The following is a 22,328-nucleotide window of genomic DNA, read 5'->3' as shown; positions in this document are numbered from 1 at the left end:
TTTTTTCTATTGTCCGTGAGTCTGTTTGGGTCATTGCTTTTCAGTCTTAGGAGAAGGAGGAAAGTTGTCTGTGTTCCTCTGCTCTGCGCGTCTGCTTCATTAGAACATGCTGGTCTTTACTAATGTCGCTTTGGCTCCGTTCTGTCTTTGCAAAGACGACAGTACGCTGGCGAACGGACCGCCCAGTGAGTCCGGGATAGAGGTGATGGTTCCCGGGGCGGTGGTCCAGCCTTGGCTCGGTGCTGTCACTCCCATGCCGATGGACACGGAGGTCTTCCCTTGGTCCACCTGTCCGTTCCCGGTGGTGTTGACCTGGACACCGGTGGGGCTCGGTCCGCCGCAGTTGGAGGTGGGCACCGGGTTCGGGCCCGGTCCTCCTGTGCTGTCGGGGTCGGTGGATTTGGTATCTTTGATGTCATCGTCTCTGGAGTCGGACTTCTTGCCAGAACCGGACTTGGCTGCCGCTGCGGCCGCTGCAGCTGCGCGCTCCTGCTTGCGGAACTTGGCGCGTCGGTTTTGAAACCACACCTGGAAAATTGAGAACGCGTTAAGTCAGTGATTTATGACCACAGTGTTGGTTCATTGCGTGCAAAGCTTCTTCTATAAAAGTGATTATTTTACAGTTGAAAATGTTTAAAGATGTTTTTTTATGAGAGTAAAAATCCACCCATGCGTAATCGTGCGTAACATGAGCAGTTTTGGCGCCTGTTGCAGAACAAACAGCTGTGTGTACCTGGACTCTGGCTTCAGTCAGATCGATCTTCAGTGCCAGCTCCTCTCTGGTGTAGATGTCCGGGTAATGCGTCTCCGCAAAAACCCGCTCCAGCTCCTTGAGCTGTGCGCTGGTGAACGTGGTCCGGATGCGCCTCTGCTTCCTCTTCTCGTTCAGTCCGCCGTGGTCCGTGAAGAGTTTGTAGGGAACTGCAAACGGAATGAAAATGTCACTGATTGTGTGTGCAGTCGTGGGGAGATACAAATGTGGCGCGTGTGGAATTGTTGTTGTCAAGTGGAAGGACATTCAAATTCGATATTTTGTGTAAAATCCTGTTAAGGCCGCTGAGCAGAAACTCTCAATCCCATTACAGCTGTGATTGCTCGTGAATGAGTTCAGAGCTGATAACGCTGTTGACCTGTGATGCGGTTAATTGTAACGTTAAACTAATTGTTGCTCCTCAGATTGAGGCTCAAGTTTTGAGAACTTGTCATAATGTTCCCATTCGCGCCGCTTGTTGCTACTGTAACTGCAATTCAGTGTCAATAATGAGCTTTAGTCTTTGGTTATCTAATTATTTCCCAAGCTTTATGTCTCATCGCAAAGTAAATAAATTATGCCTATCATTTTGGCAGCTTACGATAATTCTGTTGGCGGTTTTGGGTGTGACTGGGATAGTATAACCCCGTAACCGAATTACCGCTTGCCTGCAATCGCTTCTAACGTGATAAATTCTTTCATTTGTGTAAGCAAATTTCGTTTGGTAAATACTAAACACATTTCCATTTTCAAATGCAATCAAGGCGCGTCCTATAATACGCCGGGCTGAGGCTCCGGAGCCGCTGCTTACCTGCGGCATACGGGCTGCTCTGGTGGTCCCGCAGGGTCCCCAGGCTGCAGGACCCCGGCGTGAGGGACGGACAGCCGGAGGTGGCGCCGAACGTGGTCCTGATGGGATTGTACTGAAAGCCACTGGCTTGACTGCACGAGCTGAAGTCCGCATAGGCCGATGCCAAGCTCGACGTGTCCATCCCGGCCATACATGACTCGTAGGCAGAGGAATTTAGGTAAGAATACTCCATTTTATACATTTGAGAAGGCTCGGTGGAGTTAGAAAGCTGCACTTCCAGGGAAAAAAAATAAAAATAAAAAAACAGCCCAAAAAAAATGGGTTGGAAAGAAAAAATAATACAAAATAAAAAGAGGATTACGCGCGGTCTGTCTGAGGTTTAGTTGGGGGAAAAGATGACTTGTTTGGTTTGAACTGGATGGAAGGAAGGAGGCTGGACGGTGGGTAGATGTTCACTGCTCAGCGCCTGCTCCAAAACTGGCCTCCTTTATAGCAACCTAGCCCTGTTTTATGAAAAGCCCCCTAAGAGCCGCCTAGCCCGAGGTCTCTAGAGCATATAGTCCTCATAATAAACTTGGCTCTTTCCGCTTGGACAATAGCAAAGCGTTTGGTCTTATTGCTAGCGCTTTTTTACATGACAATAACTCATCAGTCTATTGGGCTGGCACTGGGGGCCCGGGCTGTCCAACCTCCCTATCATTGATCCCCTGCATCTCTAATTAGAATTTAATACCACGCCATTACGCACCCCCACCACCACCCCCCCTCCCCTTCCTCCTCCTCCACCACCACCGCCGCCCCTCCACCCACCTCTATACCCATCCACCCCTCTCCTCTCCAACCACCATCTTGCCCTTTAATTCAATCACACCACTTGGAAATAATGAAAGTTGGGTGACGATTCTCCCTGATCCAATTTTCTCCAAGCTTTTAAGCCTTTTAAGCGACCGTATACCTTGGGCAGGATTTCACAGAGTATTCCCCCCTTCTGCCTCTGCTTTCTCTCTCTGTGTGTCTCTGTCTTCTGCTGCTGCTGCTGCTGCTGCTGCTGCTGCTCTCACTGTGTGCACGGTGATTCTGAAGCAGCCAAATAACACGAGCGTCCTTATTATCAAGTATAGAACCACCTAATATGTCGTGCAGACATTTAAGGGCTTGTTGTGGCCTAAATGTGGAACAATACAAATCCGGTTCCGCGTGGTTTCAATGACAGTGTTTGTTTGTGTGTCTCCTCTCAACAATCTGCACTGATGTGATTTTTCTTTCATATCAGTGAAGAAAATGACTCTTTTTATTCTGACTGCACAGATAAATGGCTGATGCACAAACACATCCGGAGTATTGTAAGAATACCCATTTTTTATAAGTATTTATTAGAGTTTTTTGTTTTTAAATAATAATAATAATGATAATAATCTCTCGTTACTGCGCACAGCGTGGATTTGATTCCACAGAAACAAACACCTTGATTCACTCTCTCTCTCTTTTTGTGCCAAACGCAAACACGTTTTCCTGCGCGTTTCTTTGCTGCAGCATCATCATCATCTCATTCCAAACTTCCGTGTTTGTGAGGGCGCGCGCGTTTATGATTCAAATGAGTTTGTAATTGTCTTTATTACTTTCATTATTCCGTTTATTTGGCAAATAACATCTTTCTAATGAAAGTAACGAACTGGTGAAGCTTTCATCGGACCTCTTAGGCTCACAATATTGGCTGAGTGCTTAATTTGGTTTGTGTAATAAGGTGAACGCTTTTGGATGGCGCTAACACACACGCGCGCAGACGCACACACACGCACGCACACACACATGCGCACGATGTGTGTTTATTTCTCTCTCTTTTCTCTCCACAGGACCGAGTTCAAGTCCTCGTCTGAAGGAAGCTGCAGTATTTCTCTCTCTCTTCCTTCCAAACACTGAAAGGCGCGACATGAATGATGGCGCATCGATTCAATCTAATGGTTGAGTGTTTGATGTTTGAATTCTCGTGACTGATACGCGTGGTTTTCCTTCTTTGTCTGTGGGAAAATCACGATATTCCCACAATAATCCCGTAGATTGTGTGATATTAGTTTGGACACGGGATTTTATAAACGACAGTCTCACAACCTATTACATTTATTCTTTTTTATTATAGGATTATTATAGATCTTTTTTTTGTTGGTTTCCAGAGAACCTCACAAACGTGTGATTCGATTTCGTCCTTCACGATATTGATCTTATTTTTCATCACAATCAAAGAAGGATGTGGAAAATACAGATATAGGAAATAAGTATTAAGAATATTACAATAAGATCTTAAAATATAAGACTTGGTCATTGAGATTGTTCATTTTTTAAATTGTGATTCTCACGTCAGTATAAATGAAGACATTTAATGCAGATGTTTGTGGTAAAGGCTTGAAGGTGCCGCCTGTGTTATCTGCTACAATAACAGATTCGTCATCCATTATTTTTCCTCCACAATTGCTGACGCGTTGCTCTGTGATTCTCTCCTTTCTTCTCTGTGTACATTGTCTTCTCAAAGATAAACGCCAGGAAAAGAAAGAAGAAGAGGAAAAAAAAAGTTAATTCTTTCTTGACACAACCTGCTCCCTATTATGTAAATGTTTTCTCCCCTTTTTTCTGATTTCCAAGCCTTTTCTCTCCACACACGAGCATTTGGGACCCGAAAGTTGTACCAAATGGTTAATTTGATTATTGAAACCAAAGAGCCAAATGGTTCACCGTCCTCCCTCCACGCGTCTGGCAGCCAGCGAGAAAAAGAAGCAGCCATCTCTGGGAATTAATCTAATAACGCTCAAAGAAACGAGAAGTCTTTTCTGATATTTCGCCGAGGCAAATACAATTATAGCTTTTAGCCATCGCTTTCTTTCACTGAAGCCGCTCTTTATTCCAACACGCTCTATAGTCCTGCACCAGCGTCCACCAGCTTATTGGAACGCCCCCTTCTTTTATAGTTTCAACATCTTTTAATTATTTCAGCTGGTCCGAGAAGACGCAGAGTGTGATGGTTTGATAATCTGACAACATGAGCTATTTCTATATTCTATGACATTTATTTCTATTTAATGTAATATTATTTGTGCACCATTATCACGTGCACAGTTAGGCCTGTACGCATACTGGCTGCAGGTTACACGTCCATGTTTTGGTTCTTAAACCAAACACGTGCATCTCCATAACTCTGTTTTAAACGGTGCTATAAATAAAGTCATTATTGTTATTTAGTCGCCGCGTGAAAACAGTGATTTACAGTAACATAATGACCCACTGATGAATAAAGTGCTCGTTAATTCGTAATTATGTGGCACAATAAAGGGCTTTAACCATATGCCTTCACTTAAATAAATCAGCAAAATGCGATGTGTGCAAGACCCTAAATTCCCCTGGCAAGTGCCGGACAATAGCGCGGGATACGGGAGCAACTCCTCTCCATTTAGTGCGCACTGTCGTTGCTCAGCGATAAAGGAATGCGGGTGGACAGGAGGGACAAAAACAGAGGAACAAAATGCCATTGTCTCTGGATGGATTGGATGGATCCACTCCCCCGAAAAGGCAAAGAAACAGAGGAGGATAAAGAGAGAGAGAGAGCGATGGGAGGGTCCCGCTGTCACAGTTTACCCACAATGTCTCACTCCGCCGCCCGAGGAAATCCTACGCTTATCAAAACGGTTATTAATAAGGCCGCGTGTTGCAGGGGAGGGTCTCGCGAGCAGATAAAAAAATAATTCTGGGGGGGATCAGGATGCTCCTGTGGCAATTTAGTGTGATGTCTCAATTTGACAGCGGCGCGGTTTCACCTGCGAGAATACGTGAAATTTGGAAAAAATAAAAATCTTAATAACAATAATAATAATAATTATTGTTATTATTGTTGTTGTTATTATATAAACCAAAAACAACAACATGACAGACTTCTGTGCTGTGTCCCCTTTTAATACCTAGTGTCATATTGTCATATATTTTATTTTTTTATTTATACCGTATGTGATACAATTTTAAGATGTGAAACCAGATCTGTCGAATGCCACAGACTGTAAAGATGCTCCAGGCCGATGCGTAAAAGGCGCATCGCGTTTCCAAACGCACAGATGGAAAGTGACATCTGGAGAAGAGACGAAATTAAATTAGAAGCTGTTGTGGTGCCTTCTCTCAGTGTCTGCTGCAAAGGGTAAGAAAAAAACCGAGTGTGCAGCACAAAAGACGTCAATATTATGACGCAACCTCGCTCGTGTGGATGTTAGTGTTATTATACGCGGTTTTTACCTCGTGCGTAATTTGTCTCTGGCGCTGATTTTTGTTTCTCTCTCACGCCTTAATCTCTTTTTTCCTGTTTAAGGAAATTTAAAAATGAAATAATTGAGCTTGTTTGTTGCAGCATCTATAGATAAATGTGTAATTCTGATGGCTGTGTTGCTTTTTAAATGTCCATTTTTCTTCCAGGAACTGTCCAGTTAGTTTTCCACATGCGCACTGCTCCTCTCTCCGTGGCCTCTCCGGCCCCTCTGAGCCTTTATCTGCGCTTCGCAAGTGACCAAGAGAGCAGCCAGTGGATTAACATAAAAATCTTATTCCGGGGGATAAGATTAGGAAACATATTACCCTCAAACGCGGCCTTGGCACGAGCGAGAGCCAGGCAAGGAATCAATTACTAAATTACTCCAACCTCTAAGTCGACATTAACGCAGAGAAATGCCATCGACCGCTTCTGAAATAAGATTTCGCAAAGATGTGATCATTAAATCTCTTGCCAGTGTTCAAGAATTTGATTCATAAAATTGTCTGAAATGAGATGGAATTAAATTCTTATCGGGGCTCTTGTCATCGTTTCATCCCGCGCTGTTTAACGTTGGTCAATGGGCCTTCATGAGATTTCCCCCTGTAAATAAACTTTGTAATTGAATCCGCCTCTCCACGACACATTGTTTGGGTTGTTATTAATTTATTGCAGCCATGCGGGCGGACGGATGGGGCTGCGCGCACACACACACTTGTCTCTCTGTAGTTGTGAGGACATTATCCTTATCCTTACATGAACCACCTCGAGGAAAATATTTAAGGGAATACTTTACCATCACAGACTTCGTGATTTTGGTTTCCATGAATGGATGTCACATTATTCTGTTAAATAAATGACACAATTTAAAAAATCTTTTCAAGTTTTTATGTATTGTTTGATATTTAAGATTAAGGTTTTCCCTTAACTTGTTTGACCACGGCTAACCTAACCATAACCATGATCCCTAACCTTAACCTATACCTAAACCTAATTCTACCCCTAATCTCTGCACATTTTAACCCTCAGAAGCCATTTAAAGTGTCCAGTTGTCTTCACAATGGTGCTTTTGAACCAAAATACTAACACACACACTGACACACACAGACACACACACACACACACACACACACAACATTGTGTGTCAGACTCAGTTAAAAAATGCAAAAAAAACTGCATCATCTGTCATTTTTCTTTCTCCTTTTTTCCAACATTTCACCCCATGCGTGGGGGGTCAAAGCATATTTTATTTAACTTGCTTCACTGGCATTGCGCAACCCCCCCCCCCCCCCCCCCCCACCACCGTCACCTCCCCAACCACCAAACCCCGCATTAGCAATTGACAATTATTAGCCCCAGCTTCATAAATCAGCTGCGTGACCCGTTATTATTGTTGAATTGAATAGCTGTTGGGGAAGTGAGGGTCAGTGTCATTAACTTGCCCTCCCTCCTCCCTCCCTCCTCCCCCCTCACTGACTCCTCTCCACATCCACACACACAGCATCCCCGGGCCCCCTGAAGGCATTTGGCCCTCTATACAAGGACCTGCTGGCTAATAATGCCGTGTGGTCGGCCCTAAAAGCTTAATCACACATGCATTAAGCGGCAGACAGCGCGCCTTTGTGCGCACGTAGGTTTACTGGAATTAAGCGATTAATGGTCATCTGAGCGGCAGGCGACAAGGCGGCGCATCGAGAATGATGGAGCGGTTTTTAATGTCACGGCCACAGAGAGGGAGAGAGAGAGAGAGAGAGAGAGAGAGAGAGAGGAGTGGAGGCGTCAGGGTGAAATGGAGGAAGGAGGGAAGGGAAGGAAAGGAGGGGAGGACGGCAATTACAGTAGGCCGTGTCTCCCAATCCATCATAAAACGTCAAGGTCATTGTGGATTGTATTGATTATCATGCTGCGTCTGTTCCCTGCTCCAACATTATAATATGCAAAAACACAAACCACGTGTAAACACCTGCTATCACTTTCTAAAGATGCTAATTTGTCTCGCAACCCCCCCCCCCCCCACACACACACACACACCACCAGCACCCAAATTTCATATTCTTTTATGCGCTAAGGCCAAACACATGTCCGCCCCTGTTGTACATATAATGTTGCCCGCAGCCTCCATCTGCATAAACCATCAGACTTATGTATATAAGGCCGCCCCTGCTATGAATGATCATTTCCATAGAGTCAAAGGAGTCACGTGGGCCTGCAGTGTCTTACACCACAGGATGTTCAGCCTGATCACGAACACAATCATTCATCAATAAATGAAGTAAGAGTCTGCCATGATTTAACATTAGAATAATGAGCTGCTGTTCATGTTATTGTCAGTATTTATGGGGTCAACATAAAGTCCTCCTTCTATAGCTATCTCTACTTGTTCTTTTATAACGTGTATATATGTGTACTTTCCCTTAATAAGTCAGATTAACAGTGATTTAAATTCAGATTGGTAAACAAGAGCTCTGCTGTCCATTAACCTTCTACTTCCCTTGACTGTGCCTTTAATGTGCCATTATAGAGGAAACAGAACCAGAACTTTACCCACATTAAAGTGCAAAGCTGCAGTATGTGTGTACCCATGAGGAGATGCAGGTAATGATGCACCATCATTCTTTGTTTTCTTCTTTTTTTTTAGAATACACTGCATTATATTATTTGAACATACTGTAATTGGTGCATTAGCATAATTCCTGTTGCAGCTGATAAAGTTGTGGTTTCCTGCTGCATCATTAATTATAAGATGAATCCATTTTCAAGGAGAAGAAAAAAGTTTGACTAGACTATAAAACACTTCCTTCTGAAATGTAAATGAACATAAAATGAAAAGAAAATACACACGTAAACCAGCGATTTAGCTGCAGACTGTTTAGAACACCCTGTAAAATCACAGCTGAGCCTTATTTCCTCATTAATTATTACTGAAATGATAAATATTACTGTGGAAGTTTATTATTGCTAATCCAGCAATAACGATAATAATAATAATAATAATATTAATTATAAATAATTTCTTGAGAATGAACATTAAATGATCCTTAGTGTCCTTGGAGTGTTTTTAAAACGTTTTTTAAATTTACAGATTCATTTGTGCATCTGAACTTTATATCGTTCCGCTTTTATTTTGAAACAAATATCATTTTTGTGATATCAAGATGGAATATCGTGATATCATATTAAGATCCTATTGCCCCATGACCCCATGACCCTGACTGACGTGTCATGACCCCTGACCCCTGCTCAGTAAGAATCCAAATGTTTTGATCTCATCGTCGCTCTTTGTTTGTTCAAACGTTTGCTGCATCTCGTACATTAGCCTCCTAATATCATCATCATCATCATCATCATCATCATCGTTGTTGCCCCCTCGTCAACAGAACTGAGTAAACTGTAAATGTGACATGAGGGAGTCGAGTTTCCCTGAGTCCTCGTCCATGTCGATGGCAGCGGGTGATTTATATCTCGCCGCTGCCACCGTCCAATGGCGGCGCCTGTTGATCAATCACAGCTAATTTGATTGGATCGGAATACTTAAAAGAGGAAGAGCCAGATGGGAGTCATCAGCGTGTGCTTGTCCTCTGCACACTCTGATTCACTTCCTGTTCCCAGAAGGCAGTGCTCTGCGCGATGAGGGATGATGCTGCGCCACAGAGCTGCGACACGTAGATCAGATAGTCACGCTGGAATCAATGTGATGTGATTTCTTTGTGATAATGCGACATACAGCGTTTTAGATCACAGCTGAGCAGGCGAGGAGGAAGAAGAAGCACACAGCACGAGTTAAAGGCTGATCAACGACACGTAACTTAGTGACAATACTGGAGAAAAAACACTTATATAGTTATAGAAATACAGTTATAGAGAATCAACATATAAGTAATGAATAGTTCTTTCAAATGTCCACTAATAAAGGATTATCTACAAGGGTTAATGTTCTCTTATTTACATGTAGAGATGAGACAACGTTTGGCCTCAACATAACAACACGATAACAGACAATAGAGACCATGCTATGCTATGCTAGGCAGTCGCTCGTGTCCGAGCAGGAGTTCCACATCAGATCCTTTGGGCCTCAGTTGTTGCTGTTCATCCTGAGACCGACGCACTTTGGGCACCGGCCTTCTCCAGTGGCACCATTGTGGATGGAGACGTGCCGGCTCTGGCTGGGCTGCTTGCAGCGAGCTGCCAGAAGACCTGATTACAGTCCAGGTCCGCCTTAAACCACGCCAGCCCGCCTGCAAGACAACTGCTGTTGGAGACTTGAGGGTTCCAAACCCTTGTAACCCAAGTGCCCACTCAGTTTTGTGGCACAGAGTGAGTAGTAACTTACTTTTTTTTTAATAGGTTTTCAGGCTGGGTGCAGTGATCCCACGTACGACCCCCCCCCCCCCACTCCGCTGGGATGCAGTTTAGTTTCGTACCTAGGACAACGCACCAGGGTCATGTAAGAATAATGTAACGGCAACCAGTGAAAGCCTGAATTAGCAAGACATTTGACTTATAACCACACATGCTCTCGTCTTGTTGCTGCCACATAAACCACCTGCAAACCGAGTCAATCTGCAGACCCTGAACAAACAAACGCAGCAGCATCACTGTTCGAAGAGCCAAACATGTAACATGTGGCAACAGATGCAGGCCAGCCATCTCAGCCGGACAGAGAACAGTGAGCTTCTCTTCTATCTCCCGCACTTCTATGCTGCATCTCCCCCCACATCTCCCCCCCCCCCCCCCCCCCATGTAAGCCTGACGTGACAAATAGCTGGATCTGCACTTTTCTGCAGCAAAACCCTACATGCCCCTCATCATCGCTGGGTGCAAATTTGATCAGAACACACCCAGAATCCCCCGGCAGCCTGATGATGAATTGGCATATTAAGGACGATGTTTATGCATCAGGCCGGCGCTCTCCAGCAAAGACAGCAAATTGCTTCTCAGACAAATCTCTAAGTCTGGCGATCAAGTGACTGGGGATGAATTGAAGCCTTCTCCACGCCGAGCAGATGAGGAGCGGTTGTCCTCTACAATTAGTCACTTTAAAATAATTTAGCAAAAGGAACAAAAGACGCCTCCAACAGTAACTTCCACTGGAACAGTTTAAAAGAAAAGCTTTGGCTAAAATGAAATATCAGGTCAAACAAACCTGGAAACACAGATGCACACACATGAATTGGTGGTTATTGGTCCATTCATCCTCAGATTATCGCCCCTGTTTATTTACCTTTTAATACTCTCTGTCAAATGTTGTGTTTCCTGTGATTGAGTGAGTCTGTGAAGCAACGAGCTGAACTCTGCTGTTCATATTGCTTTTATATAAATGAACGTCAGTGTTCGCTGGTCTGGGTTTGGCCTGGTCCAGGTCCAGATTGAAGCCACGGAATGAAAACCAATAGCCCCGGGCTGATATAGAGTAGCCGCGAGAAGACGGAGGGAACCATAAGAGGAGCAATAACGCTAATGTGATCAAAGAAAATGGCTCTCAGAATAGAGGTGGGATGAAAGCCATACCCCTTAAATCTGGGTTTGCAGGGCCTGGCCGAGGTGACAGCATGATGAAGTTTCTATTGGATTTCCTGAGAGTGGAGGCAAAGTAGCCTTAAACCACTGCCACTCATGTGCTGGATACAACATTGATTGGCAGTTTGTCTTCAAAGAGGAAAAAAGTTCCATGCAGCAGAGTTTGTACGAGAACAGGATGTTTACATTAAAGCTGCGCTGCATAACAGCTGTCGCCCCCCGGAGGAAATCTGAGTAATTACCACCCTCACTTAACGTAAGTCTACAACCTAAAATAAGTGAGTATCCCTGGAATTTTTACACTTTTTAATACTTTAAAAAAAGTCAATTAAAACCACTGCCATTTGTCTTGTGTGTGTGAAAAGTGAGGTCTTTTACTTTGGTCCCTCGTCCAAACTCAAAGGCAAGCGAACAATTTTAAGGAGCTAGTTAAATGAAATAAGATATAAGATATTGTGACGTCACCATGTTGTAAAAACTGTGGCTCACATTCGTTCAAACATTCATGACGAACGGCCGCGTTTCACCAGAAACGATGCTGCAAAAGTTGCATCGCTGTCATGAATATGAATCCGACGGAGGAGTAATTAACGTGTTTACCGGGGTCTTGCAGATAAGAGCAGAAGCTGATAAAATCCTGCTTGCACTGCATGTGAGTGGGGGAGTGAATGCTGATTAACCACATTTTCTACTTTCTACAAAAAACCCAATTTAAACTGCATTATCAAACAACTTTTTGATGTTGTAATGGGATGTCTGTGATCCTGCACCAGTCCTGGAACTTTTCATGGCACCTTGGCGTCGTCAGCCTTAATTAATTTCTTTCTTTTGCACAAACAAAGTTCTGGCTTTGGTCAGATCCAGGGATTTGTGTCGACTACTTTCACTGAACTTAGTGTCTTTTCAGCCTAGAGCGTGTGTTTATCGATCGTCACCAGCCGCCTGTAACGTCCACATGCGGGCAGCATGGGTGTGTCGAGGTCTTGTTTAGTTCCCATTCAATAGCGATCACAGAATGCCCACCAGTTTGCATCCCGGCGTTCGTCCGCCCTCTCCTTCCCCCTGGCTGTGTTTGCAGGTTTGCATCTGAATCAGGGGGCTGGCGGGGGCCCGAGTGCTCGGCCACGTGGACCAGATTGATGTCATTGTCTCGGCACACTGACCTTTGCTGTAATACCCACGGCAGACATCACAAACTCTCACATCAATTTAGCCCAATTGGATGTGGCATGTCTTGGCTAACTCAATTTGTGGAGAAATGCACCTGTCTCTGCCTTCCCTCCCTATAGATTTACTCAGGGGGCAGAGGAGGAGGAGGACGAGGAGGAGGAGGGTGGAGGAGGTGGTGGTAGTATTGCAGGGAAGAGAAAGAGAGAGTGAGGGGAGGGTTTTGAAGTGGAGTTGGCTGCTGATACATCACCCCCTCCTCACCCCGTCTCACCCACAAAAACATTCACCCACATGCACATAAACACCGCACACCAACTTCTCCCCGTTTCCCTTTCTATCAGCTCTTTTCCCTGGGCTGCACTCTGCAGATGTACCACTGCTGCAGTGTGTGTGTGTGTGCATGTGTGTGCATGTGTGTGCGTGTGTGTGTGTGTGCGTCTGTGTGTGTGTGTGTGTGTGTGCTGTCCAAGGTCTGGGCAGCCGAGCGTCTGGGAGGAGCAGAAGGAGAGAGAGCTATTAGCCCAGCAGTAATGAGATTAGAGCGACGTTAAAGGGGGATGTGAATTTAAACAGCCAGCAGAGAGAAGAGGAAAAGTTGGAGGTGTTATTAAGGTTGTTCATTACTCATATGCTCACTCTGTGTGTGTGTGTTTGTGTGCGTGTGTGTGTGCGTGTGCGTGTGCGTGTGTGTAGCATATGTTGTATTTGAGTTCTGCAAGGTCACTTTTCAGTGTGCAGCAGATGAGGCCAGACCATATATGGGCTGTGAGGAGCTGTGAAGTACATTTACATTCATATCAGCCTGTTAGTTTGAGGTGTGTGTGTGTGTGTGTGTGCGTGTGCGTGTGTGTTCACCTGTGAGTTTGTTTAATGCAGAGCTGCGAGCTGTCAGAGGTGAATAATACATGTTGGGGATGTGAGTGTGGAGTAAAGAGCAGCCTGCGGTGAGCTGAGCTGAGCCGACAAACACACACAACACGTTTGTTGTGCTGTCCTCATCAGGACCTGCAGCCTCTTCACTAACCACGGGTCACTCTCGTTCACCAAAGTGAAGCCCAGGAAGTAGCAGTCAGCCACCAGTGGGCGACTCCGGTGGTTGCACAAAGAACCTCCTTCAGTTTCAGGTCTTCTTTTTCAAAAGGACATGATGTCAATTTAAGACGACGTCCCGTCCATGAGTTAATGTTTTAAAGTCTCACCTCATCAACCTGGTTTTAGCAGAAGCAGGTAAATGTGTGTGCTCCCCTCCCATCAGCCCCCAAAGCCACACCCTCAGAACGCTGAGATCATTTTGCACTTTTCCCGCTCATTTCCCAGGATTTTCTCGCTCACTTCTGGCTTTCGTCTCTGCTTCAGCTTGTTATGATGATGTTTGTCACATGCTGTGTCCAGAGGAAATGAAACACTTATATTGCAGTATTCACACTCACTTTTTTCCTATTTTTTATTCTATTTTTCCGACGACGTCACCGTGAAGCACCATATGACGTTTGGTCCACATTTACCTTTTTCAGACGCACAATCTTTGCGATTACAGCGAGAGATTGTCAGGAAACATAGATGCCGTCGTCTGAGTTGTGTAGCATCAGATGCTTGTGTAGTAAAGTCCTATAATCCTTGTTTTAAAAGTCTGACATAACCTAGTGAGCAGGTGTGGTGCTAACATGACAAAGAACATTGTCGTTAGCGTTGTGTCCGACCCCTAAAGCCTGGCACGCATGAGCGACCGCGCACGCACACACCCCACAAACGGATGTTGTGATAACATTTGCCGGCCGTATAGATTTTGCCTGCAGTGGCATTGACAGGAGAGTCAATAACCCAGCGGGGGAAAATCAGACCTAACCTTACTATTCACTTAACATTGACTTGAGTGGAATCTCCCGAACGACGCGGTGAAGAGAGCACGGCAACGTTAAAGCGCCGCAGCGACTCGCCACGCAGTCGAAATGTCACAAACACACTGAACACATTTTATATAAAAGGTGGATTTAAATGTTTTATCTTTGTCGGCCGAAACTGAATATAATAAATGAACAACATGTTGTGGATTTAACATAAACATTGTTTGGTTTCCATTGCCTATAGAATTAGATTTGCATTTTATTATTTATGTTATTTACTGTACTTTAGGCACAGCTCTGTCTGCTGTGAATTCAAAAATAAACAAAGAACGACGAGACGAGTCAGGAAAGATTGTTTCTGGTTTGTGAACAGTGAGGAAAGTCCTCACACACTGGACCTTTAAGCCAAACCATGTCAAAAGGCATTCTGGGAAATGTAGGAGAGAGATAAAGTTGGTTCATTAACAGATCACGACAGATTTATAGGATGTGGCAGGGCGACTTTTTCATGACACACACACACACACACACACACGTGCAAAGTCAAGTAATCGCTCATCCCAACATGTTTCCCCCTCTTGTTCTCGAGGCGAAGGTCCAGTCCGTGACCTGTTACAGCCGGGCTGACCCCTGCTGCCCCCCCCACTGCTGAGGCATCACTGCTCCTGAGCACACAGTCCTGTAGCGCCCCCTGACCCCGCGCTGTCCCCCATTATAGAGCAGTCAGAAAGCTTTTAGGGGCTCCGGTAACGCTGAAAGATTGATGGTGTAAAATGGGACGGAGGAGGGGGGAAGAGCAGGTGGTTAAGAAGAGAATGTCCTGCTTAATGGGTTGCCAGGAATGTAATTCAATAATTATGAAAAGTGACTCAGGAGAGCGCCGGCTTGGATGGATGAAGACGGCGAGGCTGCCGCAGCGTCCTCGGCCTCCTGGTGCCGCACAGACAGGTGAACTAAAACTCACTCACACGTCATTTCAAAGCATTGCAAATATCTTGAAAGGTGCTCATTCTAATGGAAAACAGCCCTCACTATCAAAGCAAAATAACTTTTACGTCGTTTTATGGCTGTTTTCAACCTCCAGGGTCATTTATTTTGTCCTAAGAGTCAAATTAAAGCCAGCGTTTGGTTAACTTCCTGTTTACTGCTGCTGCTACTGTTAGCATTCCCCTCCCTCCTCTTGAGTTCTGACTCGTGATTGGATGAAGCTGGAGGACACTGACCAAATACTCTGGATTAGTGACAGCTGTGGACTATAGAGCTGTTTAACCCACAGTGAAGCTCCAGTGTGATATCTAACACTATCTGCCCTAAAAGGCTTGTTCTTACATTATTAAACCAAACCTTTTTAATTTAAAGTCATTCAAACATACATATCTCCCAGAATGCACCATGGTGTGAAACGTCCAATCAAGTATTTAAAAATACAAGCTGCAAATTAAATTAAATGGATGAATATTTGTTTTTTGGGTGAGTTTTGGTTGAATTCTGTTCTTGGCTTCACACGCTGAGGCTCATGGGAGTTGTAGTCTTTAGTTCAGAAGCTTCTTCGGTGCTAATGGAGCTGCGTGGTTATGGCATCATCAGCTAGTCTCAGTCACAGGATTGTGTTAATCCTTTTTTACCAAATTTTTATTATATTTTTGTCTTGACGATGTTCATGTAATCTACTCAAACCAAACTGCTGCTAATCTTACAGATTACAGTGTGTTTCATGTTGTAGCTTTTTGCTTCAAATTTGAAGAAATCAGATGAGAGTATGTTGTTAAATTCCCACCAGATGTAATATATCAGTCTCAGTATTTTAACAACTAAATTCTCATATTCTGAAACATAATTTAATAATTTAATAGAAAGTGATGATTTGCTGATATTCCATAACTGTTATTTGTGTCTCATGTGTTCTTTAATGTATTTGTGTGGATTTTAATGTTACTGTGCGGCAGAAGTATAAACGACAAAAACAATAAGGAAGAAGCAAATATAAGGTCAATTTCATATCATTGTCAGAATAATGTAAACATAATTATGTTCTTTCATTAATTGAGAACATATTTATTCTCACAATGTATTTGTCGAGAATCGATAAATAAAGAGTGAGTTGACCTTTCTTTTTCCACGAGGGCTGGATTATGTGGATTAGCCGTTAACAGTTGTTAGTCTGCAGTTATGAGGAACAGTTGCTTGACCTTTGAGCTTCATCAGGTAATTGTAGATGCTTTTTTATACATATAATCTAATCTAACATATATATATATTGTTTCTTTAAGATCATATTAGCAAACACACGAGCCACAAAATCACATTTGGGGATGGATTTCTCCGGCTGACCATGTTTACTGTCTGAGTTCACTGATGGGATTAAAGCGATTGCTTTGCCTGAACCTCGGCCCGTCATCAATATTTCAGAGAACAGATGCAGAAATCTGTAAGTCTGATTTCTTTGTGTCTCAGAGAGCAGGAGAAACATGTTCTGTGTGTACAGTAAGTGAAGCTTGTACAGTATATACTTATTGTTTTTGCGTCGCACAGCAGATGTTTTCCTTTGAAATTCCGCTGACTGCGATATTGTTTTGTGTTCTCATTTAAAAGTTGACACGGTCATTTCTCTGATGAATGAGCCTCGCGTTGTTTGTTGTTTTCAAACTTTTCAAACGAGAGAAAAATGAACCTTATTTTCTCTCTCTTACAAAAACAAATGCTTTCTTTCTCTTTTTTTTCATTATTTGCAACAGTGGGAATGGATTTTCATGCAGCGAGCAAACACGACTGCTCCTCATTTCAATGCCTCCCCCTTTTTATTTACTGGCTTTAGCAGGCGCACAATAAAGCTTCCTCTGTGAGGGCGCAGTATTTTACAGTTTTGATGCGATTTGCAAACTGTAGTTTATATACATCTGACCTCAGTATGTCAATAAATCCCTTCTCCAGTTGGTGAAAGTCTTCCCATTGACTCTTCCTCATCTTTCATCTATTTCATCCTCCCTCTCTCTGCTCTACTTTTGCTCTGTCTTCTTACTTTTACTCTCCAAGACGTATTGATAATTTCCAGCAAGAATACGATTTCAGTTTATTCTACAGAGCAAAAAATCTAATAGCTGAGTCCTCAATTCAATTGCGTTTTTTTTTACCAGAGTGGAGAACAATAAACAGGGAGGAGGTCTCCGCCGCTCCTCCAGACTTTCACCATGAGATTATTGTTCAAAAGAGATCTGATGTGATTACAGGAAGCAATAGATGATAATTACATCAGAACATGACTTTTCCTCGGTGAACACTTATATTCATCTGGGTTATGCATTGGACCAAAGCTGAAATGTGGCAATGCATGAGATGACATGAGTCCCAGAGAGTGGGAGGGTGAGGAGGGTGAGGAGGGGGGGGGGGGAGGCGGTGGATGGATGCAGTCACTGCAGGGTCATGAGGCTCCAGTCCATTATGATCTCTGGTGGCCTTGTTTGTCATAAAATACCACATTCTGTGTAATTTATGGCACAGAGTGAAGTGGAATTAATCCCGTCACGCAGACAGTTTCAGTTTCAGTGAGACACGGAACCACAATGAATAGATTAATAGAGTTTTGTCTCTGAAAAATGTAACAAGTAAATGTGTCTGTGACTTAAATGATGCGAAATGCAGATCACACACACACACACACACGTGACTGATTGTTGAATGTTAATATTGTACATTTTTAGATACTTTACACTTTAATTTTTATACACTGGACACTCAATAACGAGGCATTTTAAATGTGTAATTATTGTGTTTATAATTTTTTTTCTTCATATTCAACAAGAAACTGCACATTGTACTGTGTATGATTGCGTATCTGACCAATAATCTTAATCTTAATCTGATATCAACAAACCTTTGTTTCGTTCATGCACTGAAGAAAGAAAAAGGTTGAGACACTTTACTTCAGTTTGTCACAATGTAACAAGTCAAATTCATTCAAATTTAACTAATCTTAACCTTTTGTTCTGATTTACAGCGTCCAGGCGTTTGTCTCCTACATGATGTTGTGGGTAATGTAACATATTATATTTATATATATATATATATATATATGTATATGTATATATATATATATATATATATGTATATAAATACACACACAGTATATATATATAACATGTTTAAATAAATGTAAATACCACAGTGTAATAAAACAATGTCATAACAACAACTTTCTTCCCTGAGTCCTGTAATCAAGAGAATATATGAAGTCCATTAAAAAAGTAGTATTTAATCTAAAAAATGAGCATTTTTATGTTGCAGTTATCTTTGTGTCTTTAATGTCTTTAAATTAATTTCCAGAGATAAATGTGTTCCCACAACAACAGAGTAAACATAAAGCCCTACACTGCTCTTTGCTGTGTTTCTGTCAAGTTTTATGAGTAAAAGACCTGAAAAAAATCAAAATAAATAAATAAAACCTGGTCAAATTTATATATTATACACAAACTTTAACTTTTAACTTTATTCTTCATTTGACCAAGTGGGGAAAAAAAATGGGTGAAACCGCCCTTTAAGGTGTGCACATTACATCACACAGTGTTTAGTTTTTTACATTACAAATTAAAAATGTATTACAGATACAACACAAATAAATTAAAGTATCACCACAGAAATAAAACATCTATCATACAGGTTATGAGATGGTAATGTCGAGTCAGCGTTTCCAACAATAGTCTAACAACAATGTCAACAAAGACCATAAAGATGCTTCAAAGTAGAATATGTATCGTATGTTGTGTAGAGAGGCAGAATATGTGCATGATATGTTCATTTATTGATAAAAACAACAACAACAACGACAGATGATCTCATCTTTAAACACTGTGGCATCAGCAGAACGAGTGCAGAGAAGCAAAAACAAACAGAAAAACAAAGTTGCAGTAATGACACTCTCAGTTTGCCAGAGTCGGCTGTTTGGCAAAGAGCGAGCGGTGGTGAAGGCCAGGCGCTGAAAGATGGCCACTTTTACGAGGCGAGACAATGCAAAAGAAAAATAACAAAACTGGCCAACTCTGATGGCCCCTGAATATATTGGGCACTCTGCTTTGTATGTGTGTGGGTGTGTGTGTGTGTGTGTGTGTGTGTGCCTAGCCTGCCTGCAGCAGCGGGTGGGGGGCAGAAGGGTTAAGTAGGATAGAAGGCACCCATACTTCAGATTGGCAGCAAGCTGCCGCAAGGATAATCTAATCAGCGGATGCAATTCAATTAGCCGAGGGTCTCTGGGGCCACCGAGCCAGGCAGCCGGTGGCAGCGCTGCTACCGAGGGGGCTGCTGCTCCTCCATAACCCGACACCCCGACGCTCGTCTCTGCTGGGCCCTGGCTGCTGCGCATGAATGCAGATGAAATTTGAAATATGAAAATCTCCAATAATTTATGGACGTTGTCAGGAACACAGAGCTGAGCTGCTGCTGCTGCTGCTGCTGAGGGGGGAGAGAGAGAGAGAGGGGGGAGGGAAGGGAAGGGAGAGGAGAGAGGGGTGTTATTTTTCTATGGAGTTAAATTGTCTCACTGCTGCTGCTGCTGCTGCTGCAGTCTGTGAACTTTCTATATGCAGAGCTCTTTTTTACAGGACAGCAAAATATAAATCGTGACAAGAGCAATAATTTACAGCTGATCATTTCTTAATTGTTTACCAAACAATTACCAAAGTAAACACACTACTCTTGCTTCTTCACCAATCCAACAGAACAATAAACAGTAAAATTCCTCTTTATAACGCAGGTTAAGAGCAACAAAAACAGCTCAAATCAGTCAAAAGCCAAAGATTATTTGGTAAATGAATGTTCTGTTCTGATTCAGGATTGATTTCTACACAAACCACAGGATTCCCAGACGGCTGCTACTAAAACATTCTGCTACTTTTACTCTTTATTCTGTTTTAGTTGTTTCAGATTAACTGAGTTGTAAACATAGTTCTGTTCAGTTTATATTGCCAAATACAGCAAATAGAGCGTTGTTATTCACTGGTATTGCTAACATTGGTTGTCCCAGGTTGTATTTACCTGTTTCACAATTGTCTAGTTGTTGTTGTTGTTGTTGTTGTGTAGATTATAAAAGCAGGTGATGGATCAGCTGTTATTATTTGAAATCTCCACCAATCCACACCTGCACACACACACGTTTCCTCCTTCCTCGTCTTTTCCATCTCTTCCCTCTTCGTCATTGAGCTGTGACATCGTCAGGAACAGAGAGGAAGCTGATGAGAGCTGGTGGGGGGGGGGGAGCTGAGACAGGATGAGATAGAAGATGGAGGGTGAGAGAGAGAGAGAGAGGGGGAGAGAGAGAGAGAGGGAGAAGCTCTTAGACAGATTATTGCTCATTAGAGGCTGCCTTGCACCGTACCATTATGTCAGGAGGAATCCTTTTTCATTTGCACAAATTTGCCTGGAATTTTTCTTGTTTAGCTCGGCCTCCATTATCAGAGCCCAAAATCAGATTAGCCTATGATTATTCTCTGGCTCGCTTGCCAACGTTTCCCCATGCGGCCAACACCGGTGGCTTGGATTGGTCTTGGCCTTTTGTTAACCTCTGCCCACCAACAATGCACACAACAACAATATGAGATTATTGTGTGCCGGGCTAATGGCCTCCACCTGAGCTCAGACAACACAAACATGTCCCGCAGAAGAGGATCTTATTTGGACGATCGTTGTTATCATCTGGCCTCGTTTTACCTCGGTGCATCATTGAAATAGAAATGGACGCTTTTGAAAAGTAAAATTTAAAAATGTCACTTGCAGCCGAAGAATATGAATTTTCATTCAAAACAATCTGTTGCTGTGGAGTTAGAAAGAAGTGAGTTTACGTGGCCTGTTTAACCTTTAACCTTTAACCTTTAACCCCTCCACATCTCTGACAAAGACTCCAGGCTACACAACAACGTCACCGGAATCTCTGCCTGAACTGCTGGAGCCTGCGTGAGGTGCATTGTGGGTAATGTAGTATGGATGCTTGTTATGTTTTTCCCCATGATTTCAACATCCTTATGGCCTCATGTCCTCTTCTGTGTCCTCATGTCCTCTTCTGTGTCCTCATGTCCTCTTCTGTGTCCTCATGTCCTCTTCTGTGTCCTCTGTGTCCAATGTCACACTCTTTATATCCATGCTATGATATTATTATGTTGGATTATGCATCAATACTGTGATGTGACACATAACTGTTGATATTATTGGATATGTTAAGTCAATTAACATTTGTTATATATAACAAATGGGGATGGAGGGGTTTTGGGGTTGGTGTGTGGGCAGGTGGGTTAATGAGAGCCTCTATGTATATTATATTATATCTGTTATTGTAACTGTATTTTTGTCTTGTATTCTATGTTCTGTTGGACCCCTTGAAAACCAGATGACTGTCCATCTCAAGGGGTTAAACTCACTCACTGTCCCTCCTCTCCTCTGCACGCGACCCAAACCATCTCGACTTTGTTGATAATTCATTCAAAATGAACTTGTAGAGCTGTTTAATAGAGTTTCACTAAACACAGCAAGGGGAAACTTACCAAACAATATTATTAATATTCTATGATTTCCTTAGAAGATAATTACAAATAATGTTCATTAACTTTCTCTTTGCATGAGCCAAACCCACAGATTGGGAAAAACTAACACTGTTGCATTAGGATTCTTCTTTTCCTTTTATTTCGACAAATCTTGAAAGGATGTAATGTCGTAAACATCGACGCTGTTGATCACAGCAGAGTTCCAGTACAGGAGCAGGTGCAATGGTTTCCCATTGCTAAATAATCACTCCAATTAGGCAATTAAAATCTGAGGCAGAATCAAGTTATGGATACCCCCCCCCCCCCCCCCCCCCCCCACACACACACACACACTAATCACAAATCAATGAGGACACGTTGGATGGTTTCGCTCTCATTAACCTGTTGCTGTTGCACTGCACACGCAGATTTTACCGCAGCTCTAATTAGACGT

The 22,328-nt window shown here is 43.0% G+C and overlaps 1 protein-coding gene across 1 annotated transcript in view; it reads right to left on the bottom strand.

Annotated features, from left to right (window-relative positions):
• The window catches only part of phox2bb (paired like homeobox 2Bb), a 2,253-nt gene extending 277 nt beyond the window's left edge, over positions 1 to 1,976 (bottom strand). Inside the window, exons 1-3 of the mRNA XM_058648968.1 lie at positions 1,563 to 1,976; positions 734 to 921; positions 1 to 528 (exon numbers count right to left, since the gene is read on the bottom strand). The exon at positions 1 to 528 is cut by the window's left edge and continues 277 nt beyond it. Of these exons, the coding sequence (XP_058504951.1) occupies positions 100 to 528; positions 734 to 921; positions 1,563 to 1,803 (858 nt within the window). The 5' untranslated portion in view covers positions 1,804 to 1,976 and the 3' untranslated portion in view covers positions 1 to 99. The remainder of the gene's footprint in view (positions 529 to 733; positions 922 to 1,562) is intronic.
• Positions 1,977 to 22,328: the final 20,352 nt, after the last annotated feature.

The sequence above is a fragment of the Solea solea genome, chromosome 14 (genome assembly GCF_958295425.1).
Source record: "Solea solea chromosome 14, fSolSol10.1, whole genome shotgun sequence".
NCBI lineage: Eukaryota > Metazoa > Chordata > Actinopteri > Pleuronectiformes > Soleidae > Solea > Solea solea.
Note: the sequence above shows the minus strand (reverse complement) of the source record. Positions and strands in the feature narration are given on the sequence as shown.